The sequence below is a fragment of the Taudactylus pleione genome, unplaced genomic scaffold (genome assembly GCF_031769625.1).
Source record: "Taudactylus pleione unplaced genomic scaffold, aTauple2 ptg000988l, whole genome shotgun sequence".
In the NCBI taxonomy this organism is placed as follows: domain Eukaryota; kingdom Metazoa; phylum Chordata; class Amphibia; order Anura; family Myobatrachidae; genus Taudactylus; species Taudactylus pleione.
The window spans coordinates 522,172-542,437 of NW_028285389.1; the positions used below are offsets into that span (position 1 = coordinate 522,172).

The following is a 20,266-nucleotide window of genomic DNA, read 5'->3' on the forward strand; positions in this document are numbered from 1 at the left end:
AATTCTAATTAAAATTCAACTTCTGTGTGTTTATTATCTATACATAGTATAACAAAGTCCCCGGTAGGCGTCTGTCTGTGTGTTGGGGAATCTCGAGAACCACTGGACGGATTTTGGTGCAGTTGTCACTATTTTATAGAGAATTTGGGAGGAAGGTTTTGGTGTATGACACAGTAACGTATGACAGGTGTGTGACACAGTAACGTATGACAGGTGTGCGACACATTACTGTATGACAGGTGTGTGACCCATTACTGTATGACAGGTGTGTGACACAGTAATGTATGACAGGTGTATGACACATTACTGTATGACACGTGTGTGACACATTACTGTATGACACGTGTGTGACACATTAATGTATGACACGTGTGTGACACATTAATGTATGACACGTGTGTGACACATTACTGTATGACAGGTGTGTGACACATTACTGTATGACAGGTGTGTGACACATTACTGTATGACAGGTGTGTGACACATTACTGTATGACAGGTGTGTGACACATTACTGTATGACAGGTGTGTGACACATTACTGTATGACAGGTGTGTGACACATTACTGTATGACAGGTGTGTGACACTACTGTATGACAGGTGTGTGCCAGGTGTATGACACTTTACTGTATGACATGTGTATGACACATTACTGTATTTCAGGTGTATGACACATTAATGTATGACAGGTGTGTGACCCATTAATGTATGACACTAATGTATGACAGGTGTGTGACAGTAATGTATGACAGGTGTGTGACACAGTAATGTATGACAGGTGTATGACAGGTGTGTGACACATTAATGTATGACAGGTGTATGACACATTACTGTATGACAGGTGTATGACACATTACTGTATGATAGGTGTATGACACATTACTGTATGACAGGTGTGTGCCAGGTGTATGACACATTAACGTATGACAAACAGGAGCCGAGCGGGGACTATTTTAGTGAGGCAAGTCCATGAAAAACACCGGATGTCCGAACACTTTCTTGACTTACGCTGCCTAAACCTTTAAAGATATATCACAGCGATGGACTTTATTTTATACAATGTAGAGATTGATACATATTATCCGGTTTACTGATACAAAATTTCAGTTTTGCCCTTTTTTTTTACCGTTCCCATTTCATCTATATAAAAAGATTCTTTAACTACAAACGAGCCCAATTCCCGGTAAGCGTTGTCTTTGGCGTGACAATAAATATAGCGCAGGGACAGATACTTAACGTGGCTGGAGATGACCTGAGTGGAGACTGTTTGCCTCATGGACAACTATACGTGGCCCTTTTGCGTTTCACGTCTAAACTAAATCTTTTCGTGCTGACGTCAGGAGGAAAAAACGTCTAATGTCGTCTACAAGGAAATCTTATAACACCTACTTTAAAAAAAAGACTATAGCCGTAAATTCAAAATTGCTCCCATGTGAAGCTGGGAGCGGGTTACTAGTTTTAGTGTATTTTCCTTAATTGAAGTTAAATGTGTCTAAGTGCTGTCGGATCACATACGTTACTAATAGTGAATATTGAGCACGAATCACAAAATACTCATATGTGTTACCCTCTCTCTGTAATAACTATTACTATCACCTATGTTTTATAGCCCTAATCTAAACCATCTGAGCTGATTAATATTAACACACTTTTGGGTATCAAAAGTAAACCATACATCGGTAATTCTCTATACAGTAGTAATTATAGCTCCATATTATATTATCCAGATAGGTTACTTTAATTATTCTGTGTAGGAAGATCCTAATAACGTAGATAACTCCTTTCCTTCTTGGATGTACTGTACGCGTATGTAACTGCGTTCATCGGTATCCGTTACAATGGTGGAATTCTATCTTTGCTATGCTCCAGTTCCTACATCTACCTGTTAATGTGCAAAAAACACTATGGAACAAGACGTTTTACAATAAACACTGTTTATTTCTAATAAAGAAAGAGAGGAACATTTAGCGTGCACATCCCCAGCTGTCCTCTAACCGCTGTGGCCTTGCTGTTGCCGTCTCGCAGGAGCGTAGCCAGAGGGGGAAGATGAGGTCTGTGTCAGTGAGGTACGTTACTGGCCTCCTCTCCAAAGGGGTTGGCTGCAAAACACATCAGCAATACCGCGTGAGAAATACACCACATTAGGAACCAGCCTCAATGTCCGGGTGACGGCAATACATCCTAATGGACTGAACCAGGATTCGGGAGGATTCAGCCCACAAATAGCGGGTATGGTATAAGAGATAGACACTAATTAGTTAGACAATGTCTAGATAGACACCAGATGTTAGACAATCAATAGTTAGACAGGGAAAAAAGTTAGACACAAACAAAAGTCAGACACATTAAAGTTAGACATGTAAAAAGTTCGACAGGCACAGAAGGTCGACAGGGTCAAAAGTTCGACACAAAAATGGTTGACAATTATTTTTTATTTTTTAGCCCTAATCTTCACCCTAACACTCCCCTTGGTGCCTAACCATAACCGTGGGGGTAAGTGCCTAGCCCTAAAAAAAAAAAATATGTGTCGATCAATTTTGTGTCGAACTTTTGACCTTGTCAATCTTTTTACATGTCTAACTTTAGTGTGTCTGACTTTTGTCTGCGTCGAACTTTTATCCTCGTCTAACTATTAACTGTCTAACATCTGGTGTCTATCTAGACATTGTCTAACTAATTACTGTCTATAGTCCGGAACCCATTTCGGTTAACAATGAGGCTCCACCAGACAGGTATTAGGAGCAAGACGTAAAAGGTTGCAATTGATACTGGGGGAACTGCGTAGCGGTAACGGACAAAAGGGCGTTGCTGCTCCACGCGTCCCGCAATATGAAAGTAAATCTTATTAGGTTACACACTCAGGAAAATGGAAGCAATAGGAAGACACAGGAGTCGGTTCACACTGCACTACAGCACAGATTTTCCCAATGTTATCTATAAAGCAAACTCACGGTTTTGAAACTGTTGCGCCGTGTAGCGAGTAAGGAGGATTCCAACACCCTCTATGAGAGCCAGTAATATGCCGCCCATCAATGCGGAGCCCACCATGGCCAGGGGCCCACCTAAGGAAAAAAGCAAAGGTTTCACATTCACTCTCCGAACACTTCATGCTGAATGTCAGACGAACACTGAGCATCCTTTATACTAGCGAGATATACAGGATTTATGTAGGAACGTGGCTTCTTGTAGCGATGAGTCAGGCGCCATATAAACTCCCTGCATCAATATAATGGGAGTCTCCCGTCACTACTCTGTGCTGCTGGGAGACCCTGCTCCACCTACAATGTCCTTCTCAGTCACTGCCCCACTTCATCACGTGAGGGAACAGGTCACTGCCTCCAAATAATATCAATTCATTCAGGTCAAGAAATACTTTGTGCTGCTGTGAGAATCACAGTGATCGGATTGGCTAGAGGTTGTTGTATCCTCGGCCACGTAAAAGCAGGAGAAACATGGATGAGCAATGGCTGAAGTACAGTAACAAAATGGTGTCCTGTCCATGATCAAACACACCCTCACTGCCCCAAGCCGGTCACTAGCAGCTTACTGCCCCAAGCCGGTCACTAGCAGCTTACTGCCCCAAGCCGGTCACTAGCAGCTTACTGCCCCAAGCCGGTCACTAGCAGCTTACTGCCCCAAGCCGGTCACTAGCAGCTTACTGCCCCAAGCCGGTCACTAGCAGCTTACTGCCCCAAGCCGGTCACTAGCAGCTTACTGCCCCAAGCCGGTCACTAGCAGCTTACTGCCCCAAGCCGGTCACTAGCAGCTTACTGCCCCAAGCCGGTCACTAGCAGCTTACTGCCCCAAGCCGGTCACTAGCAGCTTACTGCCCCAAGCCGGTCACTAGCAGCTTACTGCCCCAAGCCGGTCACTAGCAGCTTACTGCCCCAAGCCGGTCACTAGCAGCTTACTGCCCCAAGCCGGTCACTAGCAGCTTACTGCCCCAAGCCGGTCACTAGCAGCTTACTGCCCCAAGCCGGTCACTAGCAGCTTACTGCCCCAAGCCGGTCACTAGCAGCTTACTGCCCCAAGCCGGTCTTAGAAAGGTGTCAGGAAGGCAGGCTGCCATTACTAGACCAGGTCGGCAGTGATCGTCCAAAGGTTTAGGAAATCAGCAGGAACCAATTGATTCATTCAATGTGAGAGCCGTTTTCATGCCAAGAGGGTGCACTGCTAGGTAACCTGGTGTCATTAATAGGACATCATAGGATTACCTTATGTAAGGTGAGTAGATGGGATCTCGTTAATGCTATCAAGCTAAGGGTAGCTCTGACCTAATAGCAGCTTACGCTGGTATATACAGAACACCAGCTTCCATAGTGTTAGTATGCAGGACACACATATCCTACCCCTCAATCAAGCAACAGAAAAAAATGCAATGATATAAAATAAAATAAAAAGTTAGAATAACGCTACTTCAGCTCAATAAAACCGCTCTGTGGGAAGAATTTACGAAGCGTCGGCTTCTGTAAGCCGCTGCTTCCCGGCGGGTCGCAGGTACATATTTAAAACAGCACCCAGAGTATGTGTAAAGACCAGCGTGCTTTACACTGACTCCGAGTGCGTTTGAAATATTCGCCTGCAACCTGCCGGGAAGCAGCGTTTGCTTCGTAAATTCTGCCGTGTGTGTGCGATATACAGGCCAGGCAGTATTTCCCTGCATGCAAATAAATAAATAAATAGTATTCCTACCCCCTGCGCCGTGTGACATTCACGCTTTTTGCCGCAAAAGTTTAAACGTTCCCCCCCAAAAAATGTCCCAAACTGTACAAGGCCCCAGATACGTTGTCATCTCAACACCGACACTATTCCAGCTTACTGATACTGTAAGGATATAGGAACACAGTACAGCAGGGGACAAGGAATATATACAAACCTATAGCGATGTCAGAATCTGTATAATGTACATATATCTGCTATCCCTATACCGCTGTCACCTAGCTTATTACATTGTTAAGATCAATACTTGGGGTAACATTAATTGGAAAGGGTCATAGAACGGGGTTTTTAAAATATATTTTTGTGTGTTTTTCCCTATGACATTATATAAAGAGACATAGGATTAAGATGTGGACATAGCATTGAGCCTACACCTGAATGTTGATATTTACGTAGATTGGGCGATTGTTAGCCATTGCGTGTAAGGCGCACTGCGCACGCGCTGCAATGGAGTTGTGATTACGCTCTCTTAGAGAATTCACTTGCAAAGAGAGTGACAGGTAGTCAGAATTTGGGGGATGTAACGGGGGCGATGGTTAGAGAAACACAGGCGTGTCTGGACGGTTTAAACACTGTTTATGGGTGTCCATCAATTATTCGCTGCGTCCTTGCTCGCAGCAGGAGAGCCCTCTGCGTGTCTGGAGACCGGCTGTGTCTGCGACTGGTTAGATTTACTCAGAAGGCCGATGGCCGCCTAATCTGCGTTCAGTGTTTACGATGTTTCCGGTTTTGTGCGTGAGCGGCGGAAGTTACATGCTGTCAGTGGGCGTCTCTAAGCACTGGGCGGCGAGTGAGTCATTAGCATTATTTTTGCAATTACGAATACGTGAGAGACGTCGGCTGCGATGGCGTTTGCATCTGAATCGAGCCTACAGTTCCTCCACTGTAATAAATGGAATCTCTGACAGTTACGATAGTTCAGTCTATGAAACAAGAAAATGAATATTTCCTGCATAACAGCATTGGTTATGGGGGGAGGGGGGAGGCTTTCCACATTCGCTCATTAGCATGTTCTCCTTCAACACTACCCAAAGCCACATGGAAGCCGCTACTCCCAGAATACTCAGTGTTAGGCATCCTGGTGTTCTCATCACCGCTATAAAAAGAGGAGCACAGAACAAACTTCACATATCTATAATGACAAGTGGTTGCTTACTGCGTGATGCCAGAACAGCCCCTGTGAGGGCTCCACTGGTGATAGAGTTCCAAGGGTCCTCCTTCCCGCGAAGTCTCACTAATCCGCAGTCAATGGTGGAGAACAAGCCCCCCCACACTGCAAAGCTGCCTGGGCGGGAAGAGAGAGACTGTGAGAGGGGGCGATGGAGCAAAGGGCATCACACCAGGTCGTGGTTATAACGAGACTCACCTCCGATCTGCGGAGCGCGGATCTTCACAGCGCTCAGACTGCCCCGCAGGCGGTGACCGATTCCCTGGGGAATAAAGAGAAGACTGACCCTCGGCTCAGTGCGTATGTATGTATCAGGACTTTAAGTAGCTACCAGTCTGCACAGCACGACTACAAGCTATAGAGTGCAGACTATAGGGGAAGACTATCCAGATCAGCAGAACATTTTCACCAAATCAAAGATAGTCACAGTTTTCTCACATATCCGTATGGGATCCAGCCTAAAGATCTCCAGTAAAAAGGTAGACAATGTCTTGATAAACACCAGATGTTAGCCAGGCAATAGGTCGACACACTAAAGGTAGACATGTAAGAAGGTCGACCGGTACAAATGGTCGACAGGGTCAAAATGTTGACATGCAAATGGATACATGATTTTTATATATTTTTTAGGGTTAGGGTTAGGCACTTACCCCAACAATTAGGGTTAGGCACCAGGAGGGAGGGTTAGGCACTTACCTGAGGATTAGGATTAGGCACTAGAAGCGATGGTTAGGGTCAGGCACCTACCCCGACGGTTAGGCACCAGGAAGGAGGGTTAGGCACCAAGGGGAGGGTCAGGGTGAAGATTAGGGTTAGAAAACAAAAAACATGCGTCGACCATTTTCATGTCGACCACATGTATGTAGACCTTTTGACCCTGTCGACCATTTGTACATGTCAACCTTTAAAGTGTCGCCCTTTTGTCCCTGTTGACCTTTTGCCTGTCTAACATCTGGTAGATCTTTCAATCCATAACCATACGTATTGCCCCTTGATGCTTTTTAAATCATACCTGGGTTTAAGCCAACTTTGTCTTTAATCACTTCCTAGTTACACAATGTGCGGCTGGTCTACACAAACACCCCAGTGACCCTTTAAAGCACTGTGCTAACCAGTGTGTACTCTGGGCCTGATTCAGAGCCGCTCATAAGCGGCCGCTTGTTCGCTCCGAGCGATGTTTGCACATCTGCGCATGCGTATGGGTCATAATGCGCATGCGCCAACCAGTCAGTGCGGTCGGAAATCGTGTGTTCGCAAAATTGCGAGTGCCTGCTAATTTGAGTGACAGAATGAGGCGTTTGTGGATGGTAACAGGGGAAGGTGCTTGAAAACGGGGAGTGGAGATCAGAACGCAGGCGTGCTTAAAGGTCAAAACGGGCGTATTAAGGGTGTGCATAATTAATACAGCAGCGTCATCGATCACGTCACTTGGTTGTCTTTTAGCCTGAACTGCTCGCATGATTGCGGTCGGAAAATGCTACCACAAGAATAGCGAGCAGTTCATACGCCTTTCGATGTACTCGATTAATCAATTAAATAGTGGAGATGACGTATGATGCGAGCGGCCAAGGGGCGTCTTTACAAAATAGCGAGCGCATGTTTCGTTCGCTCGCTCAGACAGAGGCGTCAACAGACCGCAAAGAGCGAGCGCTCAATTTAAATAGCCAGCCCCTTTTTCTGAACGAGCGTCCACAAATAGCGTCCGGCTCTGAATCAGGCCCCCTGTGCCTAGGAATACTCAGGAAACTGTTAAAGAGCAGAAACCTTTCATCATTGTTTGATATAATAAGGAACGATGCAGGAATTTCAGGGCCTGTCTTATCTCCTGTGTTATCATACATACATGTGCTTCTCACACACGCTCGGTCCACCATACATGAATGGTCCTCATGCCAACTAATGATTCACTGTCGTCATCACCCATCAAATGTCTTCATGTGTTATCAAACTTCAAGTGTGTCCAACAAAGGACAAATACATCTCATCCAATGCGATCATAGATGTAAAGCTAATATACTAGGAAACTGCAGCCAGGGGTACTCGGGCAAACATTACATTGTTATCATTGTGCCAGTAAGTTCCGATGGACCCCATAGTCAGGTCAAGCAGAGTAGGGAGTTACATAAGGGTGGAGCAGCACAGGAATTGGGTGGAGAGAGAGGTGGTTATTATCAGAGCAGGTCAGAGGCAGATCTATGAGGGCATGAAGGAGAGGATTTGGTTGCAAAGTTGGAGGTGAGTAGGAGATGTTAGTGAAGATTTAAAGGAGATGCCGGGTACAATATTTTGGACTGGGAGCCAGGGTATGGAACTGCAGAGTGGTGTAGAAGATGCAGAGAGGAGATATAGGAAGATCAGTCTGGCAGCAATGGGTGAGAGCAATGGCCAGATAGGAGGAGGATGCAGTAGAGAAGCCTGTAGATAATATGTAATGTATAAGGGTTTTGAGAAAGACGTGTATTCTGCAAAGTTTCCGAACGGAGGAAGCGATAAGACAGTGTAAGTGACTGGTTGGAAGTAGTGAAGCTGAGAGCAGAGTCAATGAGGACAATAAGACAGCGGGTAAGGGGGACTGGGGAGAGTGCGTTGTGTTAGGACCAAGGAATGGTACAAGTGAGGATTGAGCTGAGGGTGTTGAGGTGTCACTGGGTGCACAAGGCGATGGGTGCAGGAAGTCAGGGGATGCAGAAGGAGGTTGCAGTCCAAGAGCTGGAGATGAAGCAGAGAGGGGAGAACACGAGGTCCAGGGAATGTCCATTGCAATGGGTGGTAGTTGACAATTTTTTGGACACAATGATGAGGTGGGAGCAGTTTATAGGCAGCAGTGTCGGTTGGGGCGCAAATGGGGATGTTGAGAATGACAATAAGGAGTGTGTGTGGGTCAGTGGATAGGAAGCGTAAGAGACGGGCTGCAAAACGGTCAATGAACGGTGAAACTGCATCTCGGGGGAGGACTGCGATGCAAAAAGCCTCTATTTCCGCAGTGAAAACAAACGGAATATACAACACAGTAGAATATACTCACCACTGGGGAATTTCTGAACCCTTTAACGGTTTGGAATACTCCTCCACCGATGATACCCATTGTAAACGCTCCACCACAGTCATCCACTATCCTCCAGGGGCTACAGAAAGAGAAAGGGTCCTGCATATAGTAAAGTCCCCCACACACCAATACTACAGTAATAGGAGGCGCTGGATTGTGCATTAGCACATAAAATGCTCATTCACATAACGGCTCTCTGAGTTTATACTCTCATGGTGTCCCAGATAAGAAGACAAGATCACTCCTGCAGTCAATTGTCCTATTTCCTTGCATTTCGGTCTTACCAACACCAGCATGTGCACTGCGCCCGAAAGTGCGCAGCCCCAGGCACAGACACTAATGGACACCTGTAATAGAACCTAATTAACAGGACAAACTTTCATGGATCCCAATAACTGGGTTTCCTTTCTTGGGGCACAAAATAAGGGGTGTGCTAGTTTTTTTATTTTCAAATTACGGCAACTCTACACGAGTGGGTGAGTGTGGAGAGCGCTTGTATTTTGCTGTATTTATTTTCCCAATGATTATCTGGCTTCTTGTTCCATCTAAACAAAAATTGGGTCAATGGTGCTCTGTAGGAGCCCTATGGTTTCCTGCTCACCGGTTCTAGGTTACAATTTGTGGACCGGAGAGGGGATGGAGAAGTAGAATGGCCAGAGGATGGAGACTGGCGAGGGAATGGAGATAGAGACTGGTTAGGGGATGGAAACAGAGACTAGTGAGAAGACAGAGACTAGGGGATGGAGATGGAATGGTCAGAGAGGCTGGAGATGGAGACTGGTGAGGGGATGGAGGTGGAATGGTCAGACAGGCTGGAGATGGAGACTGGTGAGGGGATGGAGGTGGAATGGTCAAAGAGGCTGGAGATGGAGAATGGTGAGGGGACAGAAACTGGTTAGAGAATGGAGATAGAATAGTAATAGGGAGGCTGTAGTTGGAAACTGGTTGGTTGATGGAGATAATCAGGGAAGATGGAGATGGAGATTAGTGAGGGGATGGACATAGAATGGTCAAGGAGGATGGAGATGGAGACTGGTAAGGGGGTGGAGATGGAATGGTCACAGAGGTTAGATAAGGAGACTGGAGAGGTAAAGGGCATGAAATAGTCAAGGTGGCTGGAGAAGACTGGTTAGGGGATGGAGATGAAAACTGGTGACCAGATGGAGATGTAGACTAGTGAGGGGATGAGATGGAATGGTCAAGGAAGATGGAGATGGCGACTGGTGAGTGGAGATGGAATGGTCAGGGAGGCTGGAGATGGCAACTGGTGAGTGGATGGAGATGGAACTGGCAGAGCACCAATACAAGATAATCCCACCGGCCTGGGGGACACAACCATTGCTGACGTATGCCTAGATAACAGTGGGCTATCCAGCAGGGAAGGAAAACACTACTGGTCAGTAGGCCGGGCAGAGCATATGCACCAAGAGCCATTGTGCCAGCGTCTCATTACTTCCATTAGGGCTTCCTGCTCTGTGACAGTAGCACCCAAGCCCGGCATCCTTGTGTGTTCCACCTGTCCTGGTTATGGTCCCAGTCCCTGCCCTCCCTTCTCCAGCTGGTTATATATCCCCCATAGCTGCACAGTGTATGTGCACTGAATGGCTCCCCAATACAAGGCATCACCATGGTGTGGTGACCAGACAGGGGGCCTTTCCCACCACCACCATGCCCTGCATTGCACAGAGCAGGCCTAGACCCATTTCCCAGCATCCCCCGCGCTGTATAGGTGGCCATTCTCCCGGCATGCACTGCGGTGGTTACAGCTAGCGCTCAGTGTCGTGTCCCCAGCACATTGGGGGGGGGGGGGAGGGGGGTACGGCTTCCCATCATGCTCCGCGTTACCATGGTTCCCGCACATATTCCTCCATGCTGTCGGGACAGGCGCGGAGAGAGGCGACTTCTCCTTTAAGTGCGACGGGTCATGTGATCGCTCTAGACCCCCTGGAAGTGAGGCCTGGAACGCATTGCTCTGCGGGTCAGTGACGTCATCCAGCAGGGACCCCCTACACACACACACAGAGAGTACCGGAGCGGAGGAGGAGGACGGCGGCGGCGGCGGAGGATCTAGGGGCTCTGAGGTGAGGAGAGTTCCCTACCATTAGCATATGTGGACCGCACAGTTGGCGTAGTGTTTAGCCTTGGGGTCATGAGTACTATTCCTGATCAGGGCCTCATCTGTGTAGAGTTTGTATGTTATCCCCGTGTTTGCGAGGGTTTCCTCTGGTGTCCTGCCACAATCCAGTAACATACTGGTAGGTTATTAGCTGCTGGGCAAATATTACCCTTAGTGTGTGTCCATGTGACAGGAGATATGAAGTGTGAGCTCCACTGGGGCAGGGACTGAGATATTCCCTGTACAGCGCTATGGAATATGTGTGCGCTATATAGATATCTGTTACTAAATGAATAGCCCACAGCATTATCTCACCATTGCTATATACCTGCCCCTCATTTACCCCCAACAAACCGTGTCCCAGCGGCTGCTGCGGAACTACAAGCCCCAGCCTCTCCCCCATACCAGTCACCACAAATCTCAGCATGCCCTCTAGAGCCATGGGACCATGACAGCCGCAGGCAGCTTAGAGTTTACACCAGGGGTTCCCTAACGTGGTCCTCAAGGCTCCCCAAGGTTTTAGAGATATCCATGGTTGAGCACAGGTGGTTAAATCAAATTGACTGAGGTACTAATGAAGTCACCTGTGCTCATCCATGGATATCTCTAAAACCTGAACTGTCGGAGAGCCTTGAGGGCCGTGTCGGGGAACCTCTGGTTTACACACATTCTCCCCAGCTAGAATTGTAAATCTGCTTCTACATATATGATGATGTGCTCCCCACTTCTCTTAGATTGTAAGCTCATGTGGTCACAGCCATCCTTACCTTCTGTCTCATGTCAATGTTTGTGTAGTGATCCCCGCACTGTACAGTGCTACGCAATATGTTGGTGCAGTGTAAATTAAGGTTAATACTGTCTCCAGCAGGTTGGTGTCTCACAATGCCTCTCCCACTCACCCTACAAGCTCGGCTGGCGAAAAGAGGGATCCTGAAGCATGTTGAAGCAGGTGAGTACCTGATACTCTGATAAGTGACTGTTGTAGCTACTCCCCTGTTACCAGCTGCTCAGAAGGAGTCGTATTAGGTGCGCTGACACATGTTGTGTGTGCCCTCCGCCCCCAGAGCCGTCAGAAGAAGTCATCGCTGAGGACTATGATGATGACCACGTGGATTACGAGGGTACTCGTGTAGAAAATCTTCCCCCAAACTGGTACAAAGTGTTTGATCCAATATGGTGAGTCCCTGACTGCTGTCTGCCACTTGTTGGAAATTAAATGTTTATTGAATTGAAAGAACCAAAGCTCAGTATTTCAGATCTGGTTTTACTGTGTCACTGGGATCAGTGTGCTGGCATGCATCATGGGTAAGCATTCTGTAGTTAGTCATGAATAGTGATTATAGTGATCTCCATGCTGATTTGTAGTTAATTTCTGGTGATGATGGTGATCTTGGTGCTGATGTATGCATCAAGTCTAGTGAAAATGGTGATCTCAGCGCTGATGTATGCTTCGTGCCTGTTGATAATAGTGTTTTTGCTGCTGATGTATGCTTCATTCCTGGTGATAATGGTGATCTCGGTGCTGATGTATGCTTCATTCCTGGTGATAATGGTGATCTCGGTGCTGATGTATGCTTCATTCCTGGTGATAATGGTGATCTCGGTGCTGATGTATGCTTCATTCCTGGTGATAATGGTGATCTCGGTGCTGATGTATGCTTCATTCCTGGTGATAATGGTGATCTCGGTGCTGATGTATGCTTCATTCCTGGTGATAATGGTGATCTCAGTGCTGATGTATGCTTCAAGTCTGGTGATAGTGGTGATCTCGGTGCTGATGTATGCTTCATTCCTGGTGATAATGGTGATCTCGGTGCTGATGTATGCTTCATTCCTGTTGATAGTGGTGATCTCGGTGCTGATGTATGCTTCAAGTCTGGTGATGGTGGTGATCTCTGTGCTGATGTATGCTTCATTCCTGGTGATGGTGGTGATCTTGGTGCTGATGTATGCTTCATTCCTGGTGATAATGGTGATCTCGGTGCTGATGTATGCTTCGTATAGCTAGAGAATAAATAGAAAGAAGACTGGAAGGGCGCTGTCAAAGCAGCTCGTTCGAAGGGGGTGTGTCAAAACCCCAAATATACAGAAAAGAAAAAAAGAAAAAGATCGAACAGCGCTAGTAATAATGGTAGTGTTGATACCAATCTATATATACTAAATAGCTCCAAATCTAATGAGAAAACAATTGAATATTGTACATACTTAAATATAACAAATATATAGTATAAATGATTCGCGACCCGGAAGTATTGGAGCGCACGTATGCAATTGATTTTGTAAGTACTATATTACTTTTGTATAATAAGAACAAATTATGCTCTCTACTTTTATTCAAGTTCCCTTAGATTATGTGTATAGTGATCTAAAAGAATCTATATACCCCTTGGTTCAGACTAATTAGGGTGTGTACAGCTGCACGAATTTTGCAATCACTATTGGGGTATTTAAACCCCATCTTGAGAGGACTGCTTTATTGAGCTACTGACGAAGTTGTGGGGGGGTTTCCACAACGAAACGCGTTCAGCACCCCAGGACTCACAGCACCTCAGAATATCAGGATTGAATTGGAGACGCATTTGGGACGTTCCGGACCAGCACCCTACGTTTCTACCACCTCTTGCCATTAAAGCTGCGGCCCCTGTTGGCTAATTGGATAAGCCACAAACAGGATCATCTCTGCGGGCTGCTAATATATCTAACATTACTGGATAATCGTCTGGATTGCCCCTACCTTGACTCGGGTTCTTTCCATGCAGGTTGCTTTCCTTTTGTGACATTGTGACAATATTATTTGATTTCCACATTTTCAGTGGATTACATGGACAAGAGACTCTCGTGAATTGAGTTAACTCATCCATGTTTATGCTGGAATACCATTATTCTATGTGCTGCTTATTTTAACATTTGTGTGATTGTTATTATTATTATTATTATTATTAAATGTTTACATTTTGAACCAAGCCGTATTGGATTCTAATTAAGGGAATCATTTATACTATATATTTGTTATATTTAAGTATGTACAATATTCAAGTGTTTTCTCATTAGATTTGGAGCTATTTAGTGTATATATAGATTGGTATCAACACTACCATTATTACTAGCGCTGTTCGATCGTTTTCTTTCCTTGATGTATGCTTCGTGCCTGGTGATGATGGTGATCTCAGTGCTGATGTATGCTTTGTGCCTGGTGATGGTGATCTCAGTGCTGATGTATGCTTCGTGCCTGGTGATGATGGTGATCTTGGTGCTGATGTATGCTTCGTGCCTGGTGATGATGGTGATCTCGGTGCTGATGTATGCTTCGTGCCTGGTGATGATGGTGATCTCGGTGCTGATGTATACTTCGTGCCTGGTGATGATGGTGATCTCGGTGCTGATGTATGCTTCGTGCCTGGTGATGATGGTGATCCCAGTGCTGATGTATGCTTCGTGCCTGGTGATGGTGATCTCGGTGCTGATGTATGCTTCGTGCCTGGTGATGGTGATCTCGGTGCTGATGTATGCTTCGTGCCTGGTGATGGTGATCTCGGTGCTGATGTATGCTTCGTGCCTGGTGATGGTGATCTCGGTGCTGATGTATGCTTCGTGCCTGGTGATGATGGTGATCTCAGTGCTGATGTATGCTTCGTGCCTGGTGATGATGGTGATCTTGGTGCTGATGTATGCTTCGTGCCTGGTGATGATGGTGATCTCGGTGCTGATGTATGCTTCGTGCCTGGTGATGATGGTGATCTCGGTGCTGATGTATGCTTCGTGCCTGGTGATCTTGGTGCTGATGTATGCTTCGTGCCTGGTGATGATGGTGATCTTGGTGCTGATGTATGCTTCGTGCCTGGTGATGATGGTGATCTCAGTGCTGATGTATGCTTCGTGCCTGGTGATGATGGTGATCTCGGTGCTGATGTATGCTTCGTGCCTGGTGATGATGGTGATCTCGGTGCTGATGTATGCTTCGTGCCTGGTGATGATGGTGATCTCGGTGCTGATGTATGCTTCGTGCCTGGTGATGATGGTGATCTCGGTGCTGATGTATGCTTCGTGCCTGGTGATGATGGTGATCTCGGTGCTGATGTATGCTTCGTGCCTGGTGATCTTGGTGCTGATGTATGCTTCGTGCCTGGTGATGATGGTGATCTCGGTGCTGATGTATGCTTCGTGCCTGGTGATCTTGGTGCTGATGTATGCTTCGTGCCTGGTGATGATGGTGATCTTGGTGCTGATGTATGCTTCGTGCCTGGTGATGATGGTGATCTTGGTGCTGATGTATGCTTCGTGCCTGGTGATGATGGTGATCTCGGTGCTGATGTATGCTTCGTGCCTGGTGATGATGGTGATCTTGGTGCTGATGTATGCTTCGTGCCTGGTGATGATGGTGATCTCGGTGCTGATGTATGCTTCGTGCCTGGTGATCTTGGTGCTGATGTATGCTTCGTGCCTGGTGATGATGGTGATCTCGGTGCTGATGTATGCTTCGTGCCTGGTGATCTTGGTGCTGATGTATGCTTCGTGCCTGGTGATGATGGTGATCTTGGTGCTGATGTATGCTTCGTGCCTGGTGATGATGGTGATCTCAGTGCTGATGTATGCTTTGTGCCTGGTGATGGTGATCTCAGTGCTGATGTATGCTTCGTGCCTGGTGATGATGGTGATCTCAGTGCTGATGTATGCTTCGTGCCTGGTGATGATGGTGATCTCAGTGCTGATGTATGCTTCGTGCCTGGTGATGATGGTGATCTCAGTGCTGATGTATGCTTCGTGCCTGGTGATGATGGTGATCTCGGTGCTGATGTATGCTTCGTGCCTGGTGATGATGGTGATCTCGGTGCTGATGTATGCTTCGTGCCTGGTGATCTTGGTGCTGATGTATGCTTCGTGCCTGGTGATGATGGTGATCTCGGTGCTGATGTATGCTTCGTGCCTGGTGATGATGGTGATCTCGGTGCTGATGTATGCTTCGTGCCTGGTGATGATGGTGATCTCGGTGCTGATGTATGCTTCGTGCCTGGTGATGATGGTGATCTCGGTGCTGATGTATGCTTCGTGCCTGGTGATGATGGTGATCTCGGTGCTGATGTATGCTTCGTGCCTGGTGATGATGGTGATCTCGGTGCTGATGTATGCTTCGTGCCTGGTGATGATGGTGATCTCGGTGCTGATGTATGCTTCGTGCCTGGTGATGATGGTGATCTCGGTGCTGATGTATGCTTCGTGCCTGGTGATGATGGTGATCTAGGTGCTGATGTATGCTTCGTGCCTGGTGATGATGGTGATCTAGGTGCTGATGTATGCTTCGTGCCTGGTGATCTCGGTGCTGATGTATGCTTCGTGCCTGGTGATGATGGTGATCTCGGTGCTGATGTATGCTTCGTGCCTGGTGATGATGGTGATCTCGGTGCTCATGTCTGGTGATAGTAGTGATCTTGATGACAAACTGAGTACTTGTGCTTTTGGTGTCTCTGATTTAGATATTTCCAATTAGACAGAGTCTTTGAAACTAAATAATGACATTGTTTGTCTTACTTCACCCTTTCTGGTTCAGCGGCCTCCCCTATTATTGGAACGTGGAAACGGAGGTGGTGTCGTGGCTATCCCCACATGACCCCAACGCGGTCATCACCAAAACTTCTTCCAAACATAAAGGTGATTTCCATCCCCCTCGCCCTTCCTGCCCTTCTGTCTGCAGAACCGCTTTATTCATTAACCTCTTTTGTTTTCAGACGTGGAGGAGAGACCTGAGAGACCGGAGAAGGTCGAGAGAGTAGAGCGGGAAGAGGTAAAAGAGAGGAGACATATTCGACGTGATGAAGTGGCTCCTTATTCTAAATCCAAAAAAGGTGACTCTCCCGGGGTGTTTAATGGCTTCTGATGTGCTGGAAACATCACTGCACCTGATTCTGATTATAGTGTCATTTTATTCAAGGGAGGAAGGAAGAGGAGATTGATCCCATGGACCCGAGTGCTTATTCTGATGCTCCAAGGTAATTTACACACATTTCCTTAGCTATTATAGTGTTCCCGCTAGGCTGTTTTATCACAGCATCTGTCCACACTGCAGGGAGAGCTCGGGGGCAGCCAAGCATTTCCGTGAGTGCAGGGTACACCCCCTACATTGATGAAAAGGGGGTGCGTCTCAAGAACACGCCCCCTTTCTGTGTGATCACGCCCCTCTTGTGCCAAGCACCTCCCTTTGCAGCAGTTCATATTCATACTACAGGCTCTACAGGTTCCACTTTATGCGAGGAGGTAAATGTACTATGATAGCCGCTGCTTCTCTGCGTATTTAAGCCTGAAATTTAAAACGCTGTGTTATGCTTTTAAGATCATTGTAGTTGTAAAGCTCAAGCTTAAACGCGCCAGGAAGCAGTGGCTTGCAAATGACGCAGCTTAGTAAATGTAACCCATAGGATATACTGTATATTCTCCCTTTGATTCTACATTCTATCCTATTATATTTTATTTTTTTTTATTGTATTTTTTCTACTATTGTTTATTGGGGTTATCGAGTGTAGGCAGCAATGGTACACAATGCCCGGATACATATCAAATCACAAGATAAAATCAAGGAGGAGTAAAGTTAGGAACAATCAAGCATTTGAGACAGACAAGTCTTAGAGGCTTAATAGGGACGAATGGGAAGGAAATCTATGGAGTCACGTTTTAGTTGATCAGTAAAATATGGAAGGATCTGGGTAAACCGGGTAAGGAGGTGGCAAAATGTGGGAGTCCGCTCCAGTGCTTCAACTGTTTAAGAGCTGAGGGTATACTGTAGTCACTATTGTGCAGGTTTTTTGTTTGTTTTTTTGCAGAAAATAACTTATCCCCGCAAATTTGGGGTACTTGCAAATGGGGGCCAGCATATTTTAAAGTTTCTAAAGTTAAGCTTAAAAAATCATGAAAAATCCACCTCCCGCAAGCACCTGCAATGAGAAAAAACACATGGGGCAAACTTGGGGACCCCCCTAGAGTCTAGTTCGCTAGTTTTTAACTTTGTAGCCCAACTTTTTTTTTTTTTGCTCTCAAAATTTAAGTGATTTTTTTGGGCTAAGTGTTTTTTTTTTTTTTTTTAATGTAACGCAGTTTACCTTTGGGGGCCTGTCTGAAGGCTGCACGGGGGTTCTCGCAACGTTACATCCCAAAACCCCAATTCTGCACTTTTTTTTCGTTGCTATTCATAGGCAAAACTTTTTTGCCTATTACATTGCATTGACTTTCCGCCTAGTCGGAAAGTCTTTCAAATTGAATACGGCGATACTTTCCGCCTGGCTGTCACGAACCCGGGCTGACTCGCAGATACAACAATCTGGATCAGCTGGTTGTGATGGCGGGGCACCGCTGTCACTTACCAAAATACACGGTTCTTCTGCCACCACGCAGACTGTTCTACGGAGGTCTGCGATCTCCCAACAGATTAATAATAAATCACATTCAAATTACACACATATGTAGCATGGGCCCATCCAGGCACGCAAGTTCAATAAGAATCACGGAGAATATGCTAGATTAAATGTGTTTAATCCAAAAACTATTTTCAAGGCTTAGTTACAAAAATATTAATAAAATGACAAACAGATTATAATGAAAATATTCTCTTAGAAAATAAAAGAGAAATAATTCAGAGTCCCTAAGACAACTTACACTAAAGTTCTTAGCACTGCTGATGGGGTGGGGGATCTCACCCACAGGAATATCCTGATGCACTCCCAGACCTGACTGTCTGAACCCCAAGGAGTGGACATTGAATGTTGGATGGTATTCTCTTTTTATACATCCCTAATGCTTTGTTCATACTTAACAGGGTCTCCCAATCAGGTCAGCAGGGTTTGAGATTAATAGATTTCCAATACAGGGTTACCTCGCCAAACTAACAGGGTCCCTGCTTTAAAGATAAGTGATGATGATATAACTCACTCTTCAACTTCCCCCTTCTTGACCTATAGTAAATACCAGAATCCTTATTTTAGCCTCTATAGCATAACAAGAGTCCTTAGAAGTAGGGTACTGAAGTAACAGGAGGTCTGGTTCTGGGATTATGATCTAGGACACTGACTTCAGGGGTCATAAAAAGGGAGAGTTGTTCACACATGGCCTCACACTGTGAGGGATATATTATTAGTTTGTTACCTGAAAGCCATTCACTTGCTAATTCCAGCCCTTTCTGACCTGCACACCAAATAGCAATGGACATACCATGTTTATACAGTCTATAGAACTAAAGGACACACAGTTATATAACACTCCTCAAATCACAGGACATAGATCATTATCAACCCCTCTTCCTTGAATGCCTATCTTCAAAAGAGGTGGGGTAATACCTCAGCCCTTCTAGGCACGCACAGGTCAATTAAAGGACTTTATAGTTCACAAAATATTATTTCTTGCGATTAATCGTCACACTGGCGAAATGACGTCATCGGCGAAACTTTATCGCCGATTCCGGCTTTTCACTCCAAATTGAATGCGTGCCTTAGAGTCAGTGACCTAAACATCAGGATGTGGGAGCAAGCGAAAATAAGCTGTGTGATGAGAGTTTGGTCACAAATCCCAGAATCCATGTCGCTGCCCCCCCGATGATTACCCATATACTTATAGGACGTACAGAAAGCAGCCATCTAAGCGACATTAAAGTTTTTAAAGAGGAGCTAAAATAAAAACTCAAAATAAAACAACTGTTTCCATTGGTTACATCCATCTCGCTTAACAGGACGTTATTATTTGTTTCAGAGGTACCTGGTCGACTGGCCTGCCCAAAAGAAACGAAGCCAAGACTGGCGCGGACACCACAGCGGCAGGACCCCTGTTTCAGCAGAGACCGTACCCCAGTCCTGGGGCAGTGCTGAGGGCCAATGCGGAGGCCTCCCGCACCAAACAGTTGGAATAGGAACATTTGACGTACCCTCCGCCTGCTGTCTATTTAAACAATGTGCTCTGCCTCTGTATATGTGATCTATCACTTGTGTGAAATAAAAAATGTTTTTTTTTTTTTAATGAAGCATCAGTGTCAGTTTGCATATATGATGAACTGGATAACCTTAAATGTAACATGACCCTTTCCTGCTAACTGTATTCATTGTACCTGGGCACAATGCTTGCACCTGTTCGACAGACTAATATACCAAATTCATTTACCTAGACTGAATTAAGTAATTTAATTAATGAATTAATTAAATCAATAAAAGTCAATTTAGTGGGGAAAGACAGAGCCCTGTGCCC

The 20,266-nt window shown here is 45.9% G+C and overlaps 2 protein-coding genes across 3 annotated transcripts; one reads left to right on the top strand and one right to left on the bottom strand.

The window, feature by feature from the left end:
- Positions 1–1,914: 1,914 nt before the first annotated feature.
- On the bottom strand, positions 1,915–10,886 carry TIMM17B (translocase of inner mitochondrial membrane 17B). Its single transcript, XM_088460907.1, has 6 exons — positions 10,780–10,886; positions 8,914–9,013; positions 6,087–6,150; positions 5,877–6,005; positions 2,953–3,063; positions 1,915–2,100 (listed from the first exon to the last, which is right to left on the bottom strand). Exons 1-6 carry the CDS (start codon positions 10,803–10,805, stop codon positions 2,060–2,062), a joined length of 471 nt encoding a protein of 156 aa, XP_088317033.1. The 5' UTR covers positions 10,806–10,886; the 3' UTR covers positions 1,915–2,059.
- On the top strand, positions 10,805–20,045 carry PQBP1 (polyglutamine binding protein 1). Of its 2 annotated transcripts, none has more exons than XM_088460905.1 (7): positions 10,805–11,015; positions 11,916–11,999; positions 12,115–12,226; positions 16,596–16,696; positions 16,774–16,890; positions 16,977–17,034; positions 19,778–20,045. In XM_088460905.1, exons 2-7 carry the CDS (start codon positions 11,933–11,935, stop codon positions 19,932–19,934), a joined length of 612 nt encoding a protein of 203 aa, XP_088317031.1. In that variant the 5' UTR covers positions 10,805–11,015; positions 11,916–11,932; the 3' UTR covers positions 19,935–20,045. The 2 variants fall into 2 exon arrangements, with proteins under 2 accessions (XP_088317031.1, XP_088317032.1); XM_088460906.1 differs by having other exon boundaries at positions 11,919–11,999.
- Positions 20,046–20,266: the final 221 nt, after the last annotated feature.

Coding starts and splice junctions, on each gene's coding strand:
- TIMM17B (XM_088460907.1), bottom strand. CDS start 10,805: ATGGAGGAATATGTGCGGGAACCATG. Junction 9,014..10,779: donor GAATATGTGCGGGAACCATG/GTAACGCGGAGC, acceptor CTCTTTCTGTAG/CCCCTGGAGGATAGTGGATG. Junction 2,101..2,952: donor GGCGCAACAGTTTCAAAACC/GTGAGTTTGCTT, acceptor TGTGTTTTGCAG/CCAACCCCTTTGGAGAGGAG.
- PQBP1 (XM_088460905.1), top strand. CDS start 11,933: ATGCCTCTCCCACTCACCCTACAAGCTCGGCTGGCGAAAAGAGGGATC. Junction 12,000..12,114: donor CCTGAAGCATGTTGAAGCAG/GTGAGTACCTGA, acceptor CTCCGCCCCCAG/AGCCGTCAGAAGAAGTCATC. Junction 16,891..16,976: donor TTATTCTAAATCCAAAAAAG/GTGACTCTCCCG, acceptor ATTTTATTCAAG/GGAGGAAGGAAGAGGAGATT.